The sequence below is a fragment of the Lynx rufus genome, unplaced genomic scaffold (assembly GCF_022079265.1).
Source record: "Lynx rufus isolate CCGP_SWC_20201006 ecotype Redwood Valley unplaced genomic scaffold, mLynRuf1.p SCAF_10, whole genome shotgun sequence".
In the NCBI taxonomy this organism is placed as follows: domain Eukaryota; kingdom Metazoa; phylum Chordata; class Mammalia; order Carnivora; family Felidae; genus Lynx; species Lynx rufus.
In genome coordinates, this window is record NW_025814824.1 from 10,567,230 (window position 1) to 10,581,148 (window position 13,919).

The 13,919-nt window shown below is 44.7% G+C and overlaps 1 protein-coding gene across 6 annotated transcripts in view; it reads right to left on the reverse strand.

The window, feature by feature from the left end:
- Positions 1 to 13,919, reverse strand: part of DOCK8 (dedicator of cytokinesis 8) — a 232,989-nt gene that overhangs the window by 35,307 nt on the left and 183,763 nt on the right. For all 6 annotated transcript variants that reach the window (XR_006966110.1, XM_047101620.1, XM_047101599.1 and 3 more), the window contains 6 exons: positions 13,674 to 13,843; positions 9,239 to 9,384; positions 7,167 to 7,349; positions 6,666 to 6,798; positions 5,614 to 5,701; positions 1,241 to 1,337 (listed from right to left, as the gene is read on the reverse strand). Coding sequence is in view for 5 of the 6 variants with exons in the window: in XM_047101620.1 (XP_046957576.1) it covers positions 1,241 to 1,337; positions 5,614 to 5,701; positions 6,666 to 6,798; positions 7,167 to 7,349; positions 9,239 to 9,384; positions 13,674 to 13,843 (817 nt within the window). In the remaining variant the exon portion in view is untranslated. The remainder of the gene's footprint in view (positions 1 to 1,240; positions 1,338 to 5,613; positions 5,702 to 6,665; positions 6,799 to 7,166; positions 7,350 to 9,238; positions 9,385 to 13,673; positions 13,844 to 13,919) is intronic.

The window sequence follows — 13,919 nt, forward strand, 5'->3', positions numbered from 1 at the left end:
AAGGGTTTGGGAAGTGGCCACACACATCAACTAATGCCATGACAGTTGAAGACCTATTTGCAAATGACTTTATTCCCAAACTCCCAAATCGGGGGCAACTGGGTGGCTGAGTTACTTAAGCATCTGACTTCCGCTCAGGTCACGATCTCGCGGTTCGTGAGTTCGAGCCCCGTGTCGGGCTCTGTGCTGACAGCTCACAGCCTGGAGCCTGCTTCGGATTCTGGGTCTCCCTCTCTCTCTGCCTCTCCCCTGCTTGCGCTCTCTCTCTCAAAAATAAATAAGCATTAAAAAAAAAATAATAAAATCTCCCAAATAGTTTGGGACTTATGCCTACTTCTGGGCTGCTAAGTAAGTCATAAGGTACCCCTCCCCCCGTCCTGGACAAAAGCTCTTGGAATGTTCTTTCTTTGTATAGAAGGTGCAGCTTTCTTTGCGGGTTTCCACACAATTGTGGGCCTCCCGGTAAAAAAGGGGCTGCTCGGGGGCAGCGGTGTCCTAAATAGAACAGCAAGACTACCACCACCCAAGATAATGACAGATAAGTGTCATTTCCTTGAAAATTAAAAACAAACAAACCAACCACATTTGGAGGATTGGTGTTAAGTCTGTAGCACTCAAAGCAGTGCTGGATAAAGATATAATCAATATGATGCCAAGGACTTAAGATATCTTTCGTATCTTTTTGTCTTTATTTTTGTGATATTTATATCGCATACTTCCTGTCTTTATTTTTCCACAACAATTGCTTTGGTGTTAGAAGGCTTAACAGCGTTTCAACAATACTTCTTTTCCTAGCTACAAAAAGCGGCTCTGGACCTACTCAAATAAATGACGTCTCACTGGAAACACGGGGACTCACTTCTCAGGTTAACCAAAAACCCATTATCACGTAGACTTCTTGCGAATTCTTGGAAACATTCACTTGGGAGATAAAATTAGGATGGCCAATTGTATTTCTGCAGAGTTCACAGTGACTCTATACTTTTCTGCAGCGGGGATGGCGAAGTCATCCTTCACCAATTTGTGCCCCGAGCAGACATCATTATGCAAATTTAGCATCTTTTTTTTTTTTTTTTAATCTGGTCCTGTCATAATCTTAGCTCTCATACTAGACATCAACCATAATTCAACTGGAGTTGACCCATCAACAAACAAATAAACAACAGTTCTATAAAGAACTGCTTATTAATGTCCAGTAAACATATTCCTGGTGAATAGATCAGATGTACGTTGTCCTCACCTGGATAATGTTTTCCTGCATATCCAGGATGATTAAATTTGCTTCTGTAGCCAGATTGCCACTGATCAAGGCTTCTTGATCTAACTCTGCCTTTGTTCTAAGGAAGAAAAAAAAAAGGAGGTCAAATTAAAACGCATATCAGACCTGGCCATATTCCAATGATAGCAATCTATGCACCAAGGCGTAAAGAAATGTTCTGAGGAGTCCATCTGGGTGAAAACAAAGGAGCTGGCTACAGGTAAAAAGGAGTGAAGGGTGCTTTCTGAGATTAGGGCCTGCTTAAAAAGATTTTCTAGGTAAAGTCCCCAAGTCATCCACAGCCCCACTATTAACGAATAACGATGACAATGAAAGAAATAACCAAATGGGTAGAAAAGCAATTATTGGTTGCTACTAGCAACTGGGCTAGCCAATCCGATTGCTTGGGACATTCTTGTATTTCATGCATGAGAGCCATCTCTAGATGTGAGTCAAGGGAAGCCTCCACCACAAGCCAGAGGGAGTGAGGCCAGGTGTGATGTGACCTTGGCAAACAACTTGACTGCTGGATTAGAAAAGAGTGGTGCTTCTGCACTGGGGCCGGGAAGAGTTAGTCTCTTGACTTCCCAAAGACCACCTTGGGGTGGCTCAGTCAAGTGCGGACCTTTTGTTTCTCCCCAGTGGGCAGCAAGGTTGCATTCCTGTGGATGTAACTGGTTATTACCCACTAGGGAATGGGAAATCGCCTGGTGCTGCTTCTCCACGAGGGTTCATTTTGAGGAACCAGAACGTTTTAGGCACTAGTTTATGAATTCTCCTAAAATCCAGGTGAAGCTGGAAAGGGATATTCTGTATCATCTACATGTAGTGGCCAGGAAAGGGAAGTGCGAAGAATTAATTTTCCCATGATGCTCCCGAGGCCAAAATGTTGCCACGGGAGTTGGGGCACGATGATGTGAGCTCCCAAGTCTTGGACCACGATCACCAGCTGTTCTTGAGTCCTCCTCACCCAGCAATGGGAGCAGTACCATTCCTTCCATACCCCCGAGGGCTCAGAATCAAGGTCTCCCCGGGGTTTAAATGTTTTCAGGCTTACGCTAGGCTCTCTGGTCTCAAGCAACGAATTGTTTCTCATTGTACAAGTGATAATATTTGCGTAAGAAAAGTGAAATATAAAAGCTATTTTTAAAAAAACATATTGGTAGGTTTAGACTTTGAGCAATGCTCTTCAACAGAGACATAATGAGGGACACAAATGTCATTTTCTATTTTGTAGTAGTCACACTAAAAAAAAAAGTAAAAAGAAATAGGTGGAATTAACTTAAAATATTGTATTTAACCCAATACAGAAAAAAAAAATTGTCCACGTGTGATCACTATAAAAATTACTAGTGAGATCTTTCACATTCTTTCATGGGCACTAAATCTTCCAAATCTGGCCTGTATTGTTCACTTATAGCATTAATGTGGCTACTGTATTGGACAATGCAGACCCAGGTCTGGTTTTCGTTTTGTTTTCAATTGTGCTAAAATACACATAACGTAAAATTTACCATCTTAACCATTTTTTTAAAAAAACATTTTCATGTTTACTCATTTATGAGAGACAGAGCACAAGCAGGGGAGGGGCAGAGACAGAGGGAGACACAGAGTCCGAAGCAGGCTCCAGGCTCCGAGCTGTCAGCACAGAGACTGATACGGGGCTCGAACTCACGAACCGTGAGATCATGACCTGAGCCGAAGTTGGAAGCTTAAACGACCGAGCCACCCAGACGCCCCGACCATCTTAACCATCTGTAAGTGTGCAGTTCATCGGTACTAAGTACGTTTATAATTTCATGCAACTACCACCACCACTAATGTAGTTTTTAGAAAGCCTACGAGCCAGGCCTTTAAAACACTAGTTCTCAAATTTGACTGCACAACAGCATCGCCTAGAGAATTCTACCAAACACTGATTTCTGGGTAATACTGCTGGGAAGTCCTGAATTAACTGGCCTGGGGTCCGTCTGGGAGCTAGGAGCTTTAAAAGCTCCCCTAGTGATTCTAATGTTGAAAATTACTGCTCTAAAAGAAAGAGAGCCCAAATAATTGAAAAATGATCTGAAAGAAAAAGGTGAAAGACACCACTGTTATAACTACAGCAAGTTTTCCAAATAGGTAAGGGGAGCAGTTACAATTTTACCATGGTTTCTCTTGAAAAAAAACAAACCCAAAAAACACCACATCGCCCCTGATGTTCTGAGGAGGTGAACCTGTAGCTCAACAACAGGCGGCTCACCACGTAGCTCAGGGCTGGGAGCTGACCCAGAGAGTATGGAGAGGCTCCGCACAGAAAGGCTCAGTGTGGTGTTATTTCTGCAAGCAACAGGGGAAGGTTTCCCAAAACATCAATCTATGCAGCCCAGGAAAAGCACGTCTCCTTAGGCTCTTTTCCTAATCTCAGAGGGTAGCTGGCCTAAGCACCTAGGCCGTTCCATAGCACGTAACTACATGCACGTTTCTTTCATTGGGATTCTTTTGGGAGGCGAGGGGCTCATTGCCTGAACTAGAATTTGTGGATTCTCAGAACCAAATATCTTACAAACTAGTTCAGGGAACTTAGAGCAAGAATAAAATAGCCAAAGCAAATGGATATTACTAATGAGAGCAACAATTAGGCTTTGCCTGTAACAGATGTAATAAATAAGGGTTTATCTCCATAATGTTTTAAAATAAATTGGACTCTCAAAAGTCCCGCATGTGGACCCGGAGTGAATCATTCCCGTGGTGATAACCAAGACAGTAACTCCTATTTACTTGGAAAACAACACTGTTATTCAAGTCTGCCCCACCCCCGGGGTGGGTGCTTCATACCCGAGGAGATTTGCTACCTCCACCCTGTCAAGTGGGTGGGGCGGTGTCTTCAAACATACAAAGTCTGGCTCAGTGGAGCCCGCGATGCACCGGGCTATATGCCCCAAAGAGGAACAGCAGACGTGAGCATTCTACTCAACATACTTGGTTTTATGTCCTTATATATCCAAATTTCTACGCATATATATCTCATACATTGCAATCCAAGCAGAATTTTTCCGTCCATTTTTTATGTTTTTTCTGATGATACCATACGTTATTTATGTATATGTACATATATGTGCATATATGTATATACATGTGTGTATATATGTGTGTATATAATATATATTTATATCACATGTAATTTATGTATTATGTTTATAACATTTATATGTTTTTATAATTCTATTGATATTTATATAATACACCTATACAATTGTATTGATATTTACATATTAATAATACATAATATATACTTAATTGTACATATACATATATGATTAAATATATTAATATATCATCAATAAATATTAATATGTATAATCAACATATATTTATAATTATGCAATTATATGGCTATATAATGGTCATATAATTATATTAATATTTATATAATACATTTACATAATTATATTAATATACATATATCTTACACGTGGCCATCCTAGGAAATACAGGACAGTATAAGGAAGGAAACATCCATTACCTCAATACCCAAAGAGAATCACCCAAGGAAAACCACTGTGAATATTTTGGTAAATTTCCTTCTAGTCTTAAAATGTGTTTATCCTAAGGGTGCCTGAATGGCGCAGTTGGTCAAGCAGTGGACTGTTGATTTCGGCTCGGGTCATGATCTGGCGGTTTCTGAGATCGAGCCCCGTGTCAGGCTCCGAGCTGATGGTGGTGCAGAGCCTACTCTTGATTCTCTCTCTTCCTCTCTCTCTGCCCCTCCCCTGCTCGTGCTCACTCTCGCTCAAAATAAATAAACTTAAAAAAAAATCTATTTACTCTAGGTATTTAGAGACTTAAGATTCTACTCTAAAATCAAGTGTCTGTCCTATTCTTGTTTACTTAACATTAGATCATAAGCATTTCCCATATCATGAGGTTTTCATACCAACCTAACACTGCCTTACATCGTTCCCTATTCTTGAGCATTTAGGATGTTTCCACTTAAAAAAAAAATTGAGTAATACAAAAAAAATCTCTGACTACACATTTTGTACACGTTTCCGGAACAGCAAAACGAATTTGAATTATGTGGTCTCGGATGCCCTCTCTTTTCCCCATCAGCAGCTTTCGTCAAGCTATCTGAGATTGCTAAATATTGGTTTTCTTTAAATGCCTATCAATGTGATAAGGTTTTAAGAGCTGTAAATCATAAGTCCTTATATCTTTGATTATCCTGGGTCCCTGGAAGGACTGAATCTACACAGATAATGATGTTTCATTTTCTTACGCTTGGAAGGATGTAGTTGTTTCAGTAATACAAGTAGCCTGGGAAAAAGAGTTTGGGGCTTTAGGTAAAAGTAGCACAAAGTTGCCGAGAGACTCACTTATCTTGCTTCTCATTAGCTTGCCGCCAATGTGTCTGCTCCTTCCTCCATCTCAAATTTTCATTTAGGCCTGGAAATCGGTCATTCCCTAGGAGTTCAGAAATGCACGAGAGGAATTTGATTAGCATGAAACCCTCGAAGATAACCAGAAGTTCCGTGACAAGCCCAACAGAGAGGACAGAGTACCGTGTCTCTGGTTAATGAGAGCCTGTGCCGGATGTCGGGGACAGGCCTCTGCCCAGGTCCCGGCTGCCTGCTCTCGGATGGACAGCCTACAGCTGTAGACCGCTTGCCTTTGTGGAGGGTTGGTGAGCGCATTTGTCATGAACAGAGGTTCCAGGGGAACTGGGATTCTCGGTGAATTACTGAAGCGTGTGGGTGTTAAATAAGGGCACCCAACCACCATTGGAAGAGCCGAGCTCCCCACAAGTTCTCAGCCACTGTGTCCCTTCGCATAGATTGAGCTGTCACTCTGCGTAACTTTGAGCACAGTGATGAAGACTGAGCATGCCTGAGCACTTTCACTCTATTCTACAGCGATGAGCAGCCTTTTTGAGATCATTCCACAGGCAGGGTCCCTGGAGGACTGGAACACTCTGACACCCTCAGGGGGAAGTCAGCTGAAATCTAATAACACCCTGAATGATTCGGGGAGATGTTTTTAGAACCAGAATTATCCAGCGTCTTGACCACGCTCTACAGAGGCCTGTCAAAGGCCCCGATGGAGAGGCTTCAACCTTGAGAGAGACAACATGCCATCTATCCTATGATTCGCATTCTTGGATGCGGCCTTTCCCAATGACAAGTGTTAAACAGAAGACACATTTGGGGACACTTCCAGGGTTCCTGTGACCTCAGGACAGGAGCTTTTCCTTGGAAGCAAACAGCTAACATTCTATACCCCAGGCACAGAATCCTAGAATCTGCTTGTCTTTATTATCCTAACAGCTTAAGAAAGTGCTAGTGTGTTTACTTGAGCTGTAAAGACAGTCTTCTTCACAAAGGGTGTAGAACTCGCTGACAGAAAGCAAGGAGGGGCAAGGCCAACATACCTGGAGCCCGGCAGCGTTTCATCATCTCCCCCCTGGCCCCTTCCCCGCGGAGCAAAGCCTCTTCCAGCCTGGCCTTGACATCCCTTGACTTCTGCAGGACTTGGGTGCTGACTTTGTCAGAACTCTGTTTTCCCTGGACAGGACAAAGGCAGAAGGACGTTTAGTGTGGTGAGATCTTTGTCCACAGGGAGAACCGTCAAAACACAACACTCCACGGCGAACAGCGGCCAGTTGGGACGTGCGTCATATGGAGATGCCGTTTGGGGGATCCTATGGCTGAAATCCTGTGAATGAGAATGGGGTTCTCTCTGCAGAAGGCAGAAGTCCTTCCCCGGAGAAACGACCAGATGTAGAATGCAAAGAGGTCACGGATCTTAATACAGAAGAAAGAAAAACTCATGATGCATCCATTCCCCAAGCAACAGGGGAGCAGTAGTAACAAGGTAGACCTGAACTTGGGAGCTAAGAGGCTGGTGACAGGCTGAGCCACCGCACGCTCACCTTGTACTCGAAACACGAGACACAGATGAAGAGGAGATCTAAAATCCTGTTCAGTTGCATGGACGGCAGGTCGGCGATCCACTTCCGGATGAGGGTCTGGTCGGCGTTTTTCATGATCCACAGGAAGCAGATCATGAGGTTCCGGGTCGTGTCGGCATTCAGCATGTTGTATTGTTTGTAGGGCTGCAAGGAGGCAGATGGCGGGATGGACAAGGGAAGGAGTAGAGCAGTGGCAACCCCGAAAGCTTAGGGGATGCTGGTCTCTTAGAACACAGTCTTTGCAATTGTTCCCCGGCTGGGGAGCCGTTCCCAGGAACTGGTCCTTTCCTGGGCTAGGAAGCCGTGTTCCCCGGGCGCACTCAGCAAAGGGGCTCACATGGGGCCATGTCTGAGCCAGACTTCTGGCCACGTACTGGGGGGGGCCCTGTGGCTCAGGAGCAGTGTGGTCTGGTGGTCTGCCCCGCCTTGACCAGCTCCCCCGCCCCCCCCCCCAATCGCTGCCGCCCCGTCTAAATGATACAAAGGGGCTTCTCTCCTGCTAAGATTCCACGTATTTCTGCTTGAAGCTCGACACGGGAGCGCTGAACTCAGAGCAGAGAAAAAGACTAGCGAGGCTCCAGAAATATCCCAACTGTTCAAGTGTTAGCTTCTTTGTCAGGGTCCAAAGTACAATATCAAGGTCACGAAGGGCTCAGCAAATGAATCAAATCCCTAATTTCATGGGGTCCTCTGTGCTGGGACTTCAATCATAATCCATGATTTGCTGGGGGTCGGAGGGCGGGGGACGGGGGAGCTCAGGCTATTTGCTTGCATACCTCTGCCCCAAGTGTTCTTTTTAGAGTGCTGAGCACACTTACTTTAACTCATCAAATCAAGACAAAGAACAATATGTGGCCGCAGTCTTGGTTCATGCGGTGTAGCTAATAATCCAGAGGAATGTGACATTGCGTGCTGCGAGTATGTGAGGGAAATGTTGGCTTGGGGATGAATGATAGGGCTTATGAAATTAGCTCAGTTTTTCTGAGTATGGTGACAAGAAGAGATGAAAACCTTAGTGATGACTTCCCAGGGAAGATCCTCTAATGGTGGACTTTGGGCGTTTGGGCATTTGCCCCTGGAGGCAAATAACAATGTAAAAGGCAACACCACCTCCGGCAGCGAGCTTTGCTAAGATGCACATTGGAAAGGTGGAGGAGGTCATACAACACAGTATTTCTCAAACCGCAAGACGATGGGTGACGTCAACTCTCAAATGTCCTTTCTCTTTCTTCTATCCCTGCCCTCCAGCCCTCCCGGGGGTGTCCAGGGGGGTCCAGCTTGCTAAGTGCTGGAGGGAAGCGAGGAAAACCATCCAGCAAAGCGGCCTTAGGTCTATGTAGATGCCACCTTCCCAGGAGGCAACTGAGCAGTGTTCTCTGTGGATGTATACCCCACGTTGAAATGCAAAGTTCAATTAAGCTGGACAGGCGGCACTGTCCCTGTCTGCCGAAGGAAGAGTCGGAGCTCATCAAGGGACAGAGACAGATCCCACTTCAAGTAAATCAGACACGGTATTCCTGGAGAAGCCCCTTTTAAGCCCAGAGTCTGTGCAAAAGGACAGAACTATACGGCTCCGGGTTTAGAATCCCTGGGGGCCCAAGAAAAGTTGAAGTCTTTTGCATGAGAAGCCCCCACCCCAAGCACCTGGCCCCCTTTGATCATTTTTTTGGAGGCAGAAATAGTGTGAAGAATAAACACAGAATAAACCCAGCTCTAGCCTCCCACCCGAGGGAGCTGTGGTTTGATCCTCTTTGCACTGATCTCAGATATCCCAAGTTCACCTCTTTCCCGGTGTTCTAAACCTTGAACTCAGGCACCATTGAGACTGCCCGAATTTGAACCATCTGCGACTGTGCTGCCTCATCGGCCCCATTTCCCTTCCCAACAGCTAGCTTTACGCGGAGGCCTTTCGGGACGGAGCAGAGGCAGACCTCTCACAGCCTGTTCTATTCTGGGTTCCAGTAGGCAAATATAAGGACACGCCCACCAGAAAACACACAAAAAATAAACCAGAGAAATGTGCATCAACATACCAGGGAAGAAAGCATTGTTCCACTTGTCTTCAGATTAAAATTATTTCCAGCTATGGCCAGAGCCACATTCTGGTTAATTGCACCGGCTCCTTCTTGTTCTTCATCTGAGCCATTGGCACGATTTTTTCCACTACGGGCATCTGCAGCTGTGGTGAAAACATCATCGCTCTTACCATACGATCTAAGAATTATGCCTCCTGGTACTTTATGCAAGGAGTTGAAAATTTATGCCCGCATAAAAATCTGCACATTTATAATTGCCAAAGCTTGGGAGCAAGCAAGAGATCCTTCAGTAGATGAATGGGTAAATACACTGGGGTACATCTGAAGGAATATTCTTCAGCGCTAAAAAGAAATGAGCTATCGAGTCATGAAAAGAGTTGGCGGATCCTTAAACCCATTCTCCTAAGTGAAAGAAGTCGATCCGAAAAGGCTACGTGTTATATGATTCCAACTATATGACACTCTGGAAAAGGCAAAACGATAGAGACGGAAGAAAGTTCATTGGTTGCAAGGGACTGGGGAAGCGGGATGGAACAGACTGGGCAGAGCACGGAGGGATTTTAGGGTAGAGAAACTACGCTAAATGACATCACAATGATGGATACATATCATTGTTATGTTTGTCCAGATCCATAGAATTTATATAACCCCAAGAGCGAACCCTAATGTAAACCACGGACTTTGGGTAATTATGAGGTGTCTCTGTAGGCTCATCCGTTGTAACCAATTTACCCCTCTAGTAGGGGATGTTCATAATGGGGGAGGATGTGCATGTGGGGGCAGGGGGCGTATGGGAAGTCTCTGTAATTTCTGTTCAGTTTTGCTGGGAACCTAAAATTGTTATTTTAAAAGTCTTAAACAAACAAACAAACTTCGGTGATGTCAAACCAAAACCACTATTTCCCTGTGTCCCCAACCCACAACCCACCAAGAGACTGATACTTATTCGTCACTGAAGTCAGTACAGTAATTTAAAGCCTGATGGTTAGCATTATTTATCTGCTATTATCTCCAAGAAAAAGCAGGCAGGCCACTAAAAGAGACGAAATGCCCAGCCCAAGATTCGGCTAGAAATTGATTTTTCAAATTGTAAAAAGAAAGCTCTCATAACACTTTCCTGTGATATAACATTTAAAAAACTTTTTAAGGTTTTTATTTAAATTCCGGTTAGTGTAAAATTAGTCTCGGGTATGTGATAGAATATTTTTTACTCTATTCAAATATTTTAAATAATGACCAAATAGAAAGGAACCTATAATCACAGAACTAATCGGTTCCTTATAAAACAAAAGGCGAATGCCACCAATTCAGCAACAATGGATTGAATTCCAAATGTCTGAAACGAATCTTAATTTATCATCCGTATATAATGTCGACATGCTTATATTTATACGTAGGTCTAGATGTACGCAACCAAAAGGTTGGTGTTTAAGAACACCACCAAATCACACACAAAGTTTTTGCTTAAGCAGTTCTTTGAAAAGTGTGTTAAAGTACTCACAACTGATTGATTCATTAAAAGGTCATATTTTGCTGGACTTGTCAACATCCTAAGTATTTGGACCTTCAATTTTTCAGAAAAATTAGCCTGCATGGGGCGCCTGGGTGGCGCAGTCGGTTAAGCGTCCGACTTCAGCCAGGTCACGATCTCGCGGTCCGGGAGTTCGAGCCCCGCGTCAGGCTCTGGGCTGATGGCTCAGAGCCTGGAGCCTGTTTCCCATTCTGTGTCTCCCTCTCTCTCTGCCCCTCCCCTGTTCATGCTCTGTCTCTCTCTGTCCCAAAAATAAATAAACGTTGAAAAAAAAAATTTAAAAAAAAAAAAAAAAGAAAAATTAGCCTGCAAACAGTATTTCCTTCTGCTAAAATTCTGAAAACAGAACTCCCATATTTTTAGAACTCAATTAAAAAAATCATGCCCTATCTGTGCTCAAAGGCAGCTGAGTTTTTAGACAAATGGTGAAATGAAAAGCATGTGGCAATTATGTAAGATCTGATCCTATCAGGATTAATTTGAGGATGGTCTTACTTCCCTCACATACGCGATGGGTCAGGTTAGGAAAGATGGAGAGAAGGATACAAACACCTGCCACAGAAAATGCTTCTATGGAAGGGCTCTCATTTCATCTTCATCACACCCCTAAGATACAGAATTGTCACTACACTGTCATAGTTGAGGGAAGGGGGAGGGAAGGCCTTGAAAGGTGGAGGAACTTTTCAGAGGTCACATATAGCAATAAATGGGCTGGAACTTGAATTCACCTGTTTCTTTTTTAAATTGTTTTATGTTTATTTAGTTTTGAGAGAGAGAGAGAGAGAGAGAGAGAGAGCGCGCGCACAAGCAGGGGAGGGGCCCAGAGATACACACAGAATCTCAAGCAGGCTCCAGGCTCTGAGCTGTCAGCACAAAGAGCCCAATGCGAGGCTGGAACTCCCAAACCGTGAGATCATGACCTGAGCCGAAGCAGCACTCTTAACCAACTGAGCCACCCAGGTGCCCCACAGCTGTTTCTTTCTTAAAAATTATATTCTTCTTAGTGTATCTAAGGATTCCACATGTAACAGATGCACTATATTACCTCTAGTAATGGAATACTTTCACTGTTTTCCCATTTGTCAGCTACATCATTACTGTAAAGGCCAAAGCACACATCCAGAAACCATTGAGATTTGAAAGGCTCAGTGGAGCCTGGGTGGCTCGGTCGGTTAAGCGTCCGACTTCGGCTCAGGTCATGATCTCACGGTCCGTGAGTTCGAGCCCCGCGTCGGGCTCTGTGCTGACCGCTCAGAGCCTGGAGCCTGTTTCAGATTCTGTGTCTCCCTCTCTCTCTGCCCCTCCCCTGTTCATGCTCTGTCTCTCTCTGTCTCAAAAATAAATAAACGCGGGGCGCCTGGGTGGCGCAGTCGGTTAAGCGTCCGACTTCAGCCAGGTCACGATCTCGCGGTCCGGGAGTTCGAGCCCCGCGTCGGGCTCTGGGCTGATGGCTCGGAGCCTGGAGCCTGTTTCCGATCCTGTATCTCCCTCTCTCTCTGCCCCTCCCCCGTTCATGCTCTGTCTCTCTCTGTCCCAAAAATAAATAAACGTTGAAAAAAAAAATTAAAAATAAATAAATAAATAAATAAACGTTAAAAAAAAAAAATTGAAAGGCTCAGAGACCAACTGCTGAAAAGCTCTGATCCAAAGTGACTGATTTAGAAAATTCTCATCAACAAGGAAACTTAGGAGAATGTATGTAAAAGTGGTTCCCTGCTTTGGGAACAAACAAGCCACAGGTCGGTCTTTCTTTCTTTCTTTTTAAGATTTTAGTGTTTTTTAAATTTTTATTTTTTGAGAGAGAGTGTGTGTGCATGCACACGAGTGGGGGAGGGGCAGAAAGAGGGAGGCAGAATCTGAAGCAGGCCCAGGATCTGTGGGGATTCTCTTTCTCCCTCTCTCTGCCCTTCCCCCACTAGTGCTCACTCTCTCTCTCCCTCAATATAAATCGGGCAAGCCTGATGAGGGCTTGGTTCCATGATATGAACCAAAATCAAGAGCTCTTAACTGACTGAGCCACCCAGGCGCTTTTTTCCTGAAACATTCTTAAGAGAAAAGAGAAGGAATACCTTTATTTCAAGGCATTAGAGCAGTGACCTCCCAAGGGAGTAATTCTGTGAGTATTTCACCCTTTGTGATGTATGTTCTATAAGGTTCATTATATACCAGCAGATGAATGAGTGAGTGAATAAAAAAGTTAAAAAAATTTTTTTCAACGTTTATTTTTGAGAGAGAGAGAGACAGAGCATGAGCAGGGGAGGGGCAGAGAGAGAGGGAGACAGAATCCGAAGCAGGCTCCAGGCTCTGAGCTGTAAGTACAGAGCCCAACGCGGGGCTCGAACTCACAAACCGTGAGATCATGCCCTGAGCCGGTCAGACGTTTAACCGACTGAGCCACCCAGGTGCCCCATGAATAAAAAAAAAATTCTAAATGAAACTAATACACAGGGCTATGGCCCTTTACAAAAAAACTTATTGGAACCCCCCCAAAAAAACCCAAACCCCCAAAACAACTTTTTGGGACCTATGTTTAAAAGGTCTCGGGGCGCCTGGGTGGCTCAGTCGGTTAAGTGTCTGACGTCAGCTCAGGTCATGACGATCTCCGGGCTCATGAGTTCGAGCCCCGCGTCGGGCTCTGTGCTGACAGCTCACAGCCTGGAGCCTGCTTTGGATTCTGTGTCTCCCTCCTCTCTCTCTGCCCCTCCCCTGCTTGCGTTCTGTCTGTGTCTCTCAAAAATAAATAAACCTTAAAAAAAAAAAAGAAAAGGTCTGGAGGGCACCGGTGTGGAAAATTGCTCACACAGGCATATTGGCACTAAAGCTCGTAAGAGAAACTTCGTTCCGCTGGGGCGTGAGCAGGGGCCCTCCTCAATCCAAAGAAGGAAACAGAGGCATCCTCACCTGTAAAGTCATAGAGTTGCGGCAAAGCATCCAAAATGATGCCAACCAGAGGCAGGTAAAGGGCAGCGATTTTGACCTTCACCTCTGGTTTGACGCAGCGCGGGTCCAGGTCGTGAGAGCTCAGGAGGCTGCGGACGGCGCTGACTGCTTTCCTTTGCACTTTGCTGATCCTGATGGCGCAACACAGAAGGTCAGAGGTCATGGTGAAGGGACATAGACCAAAACACTCTCAAACAGTAAGGAGGG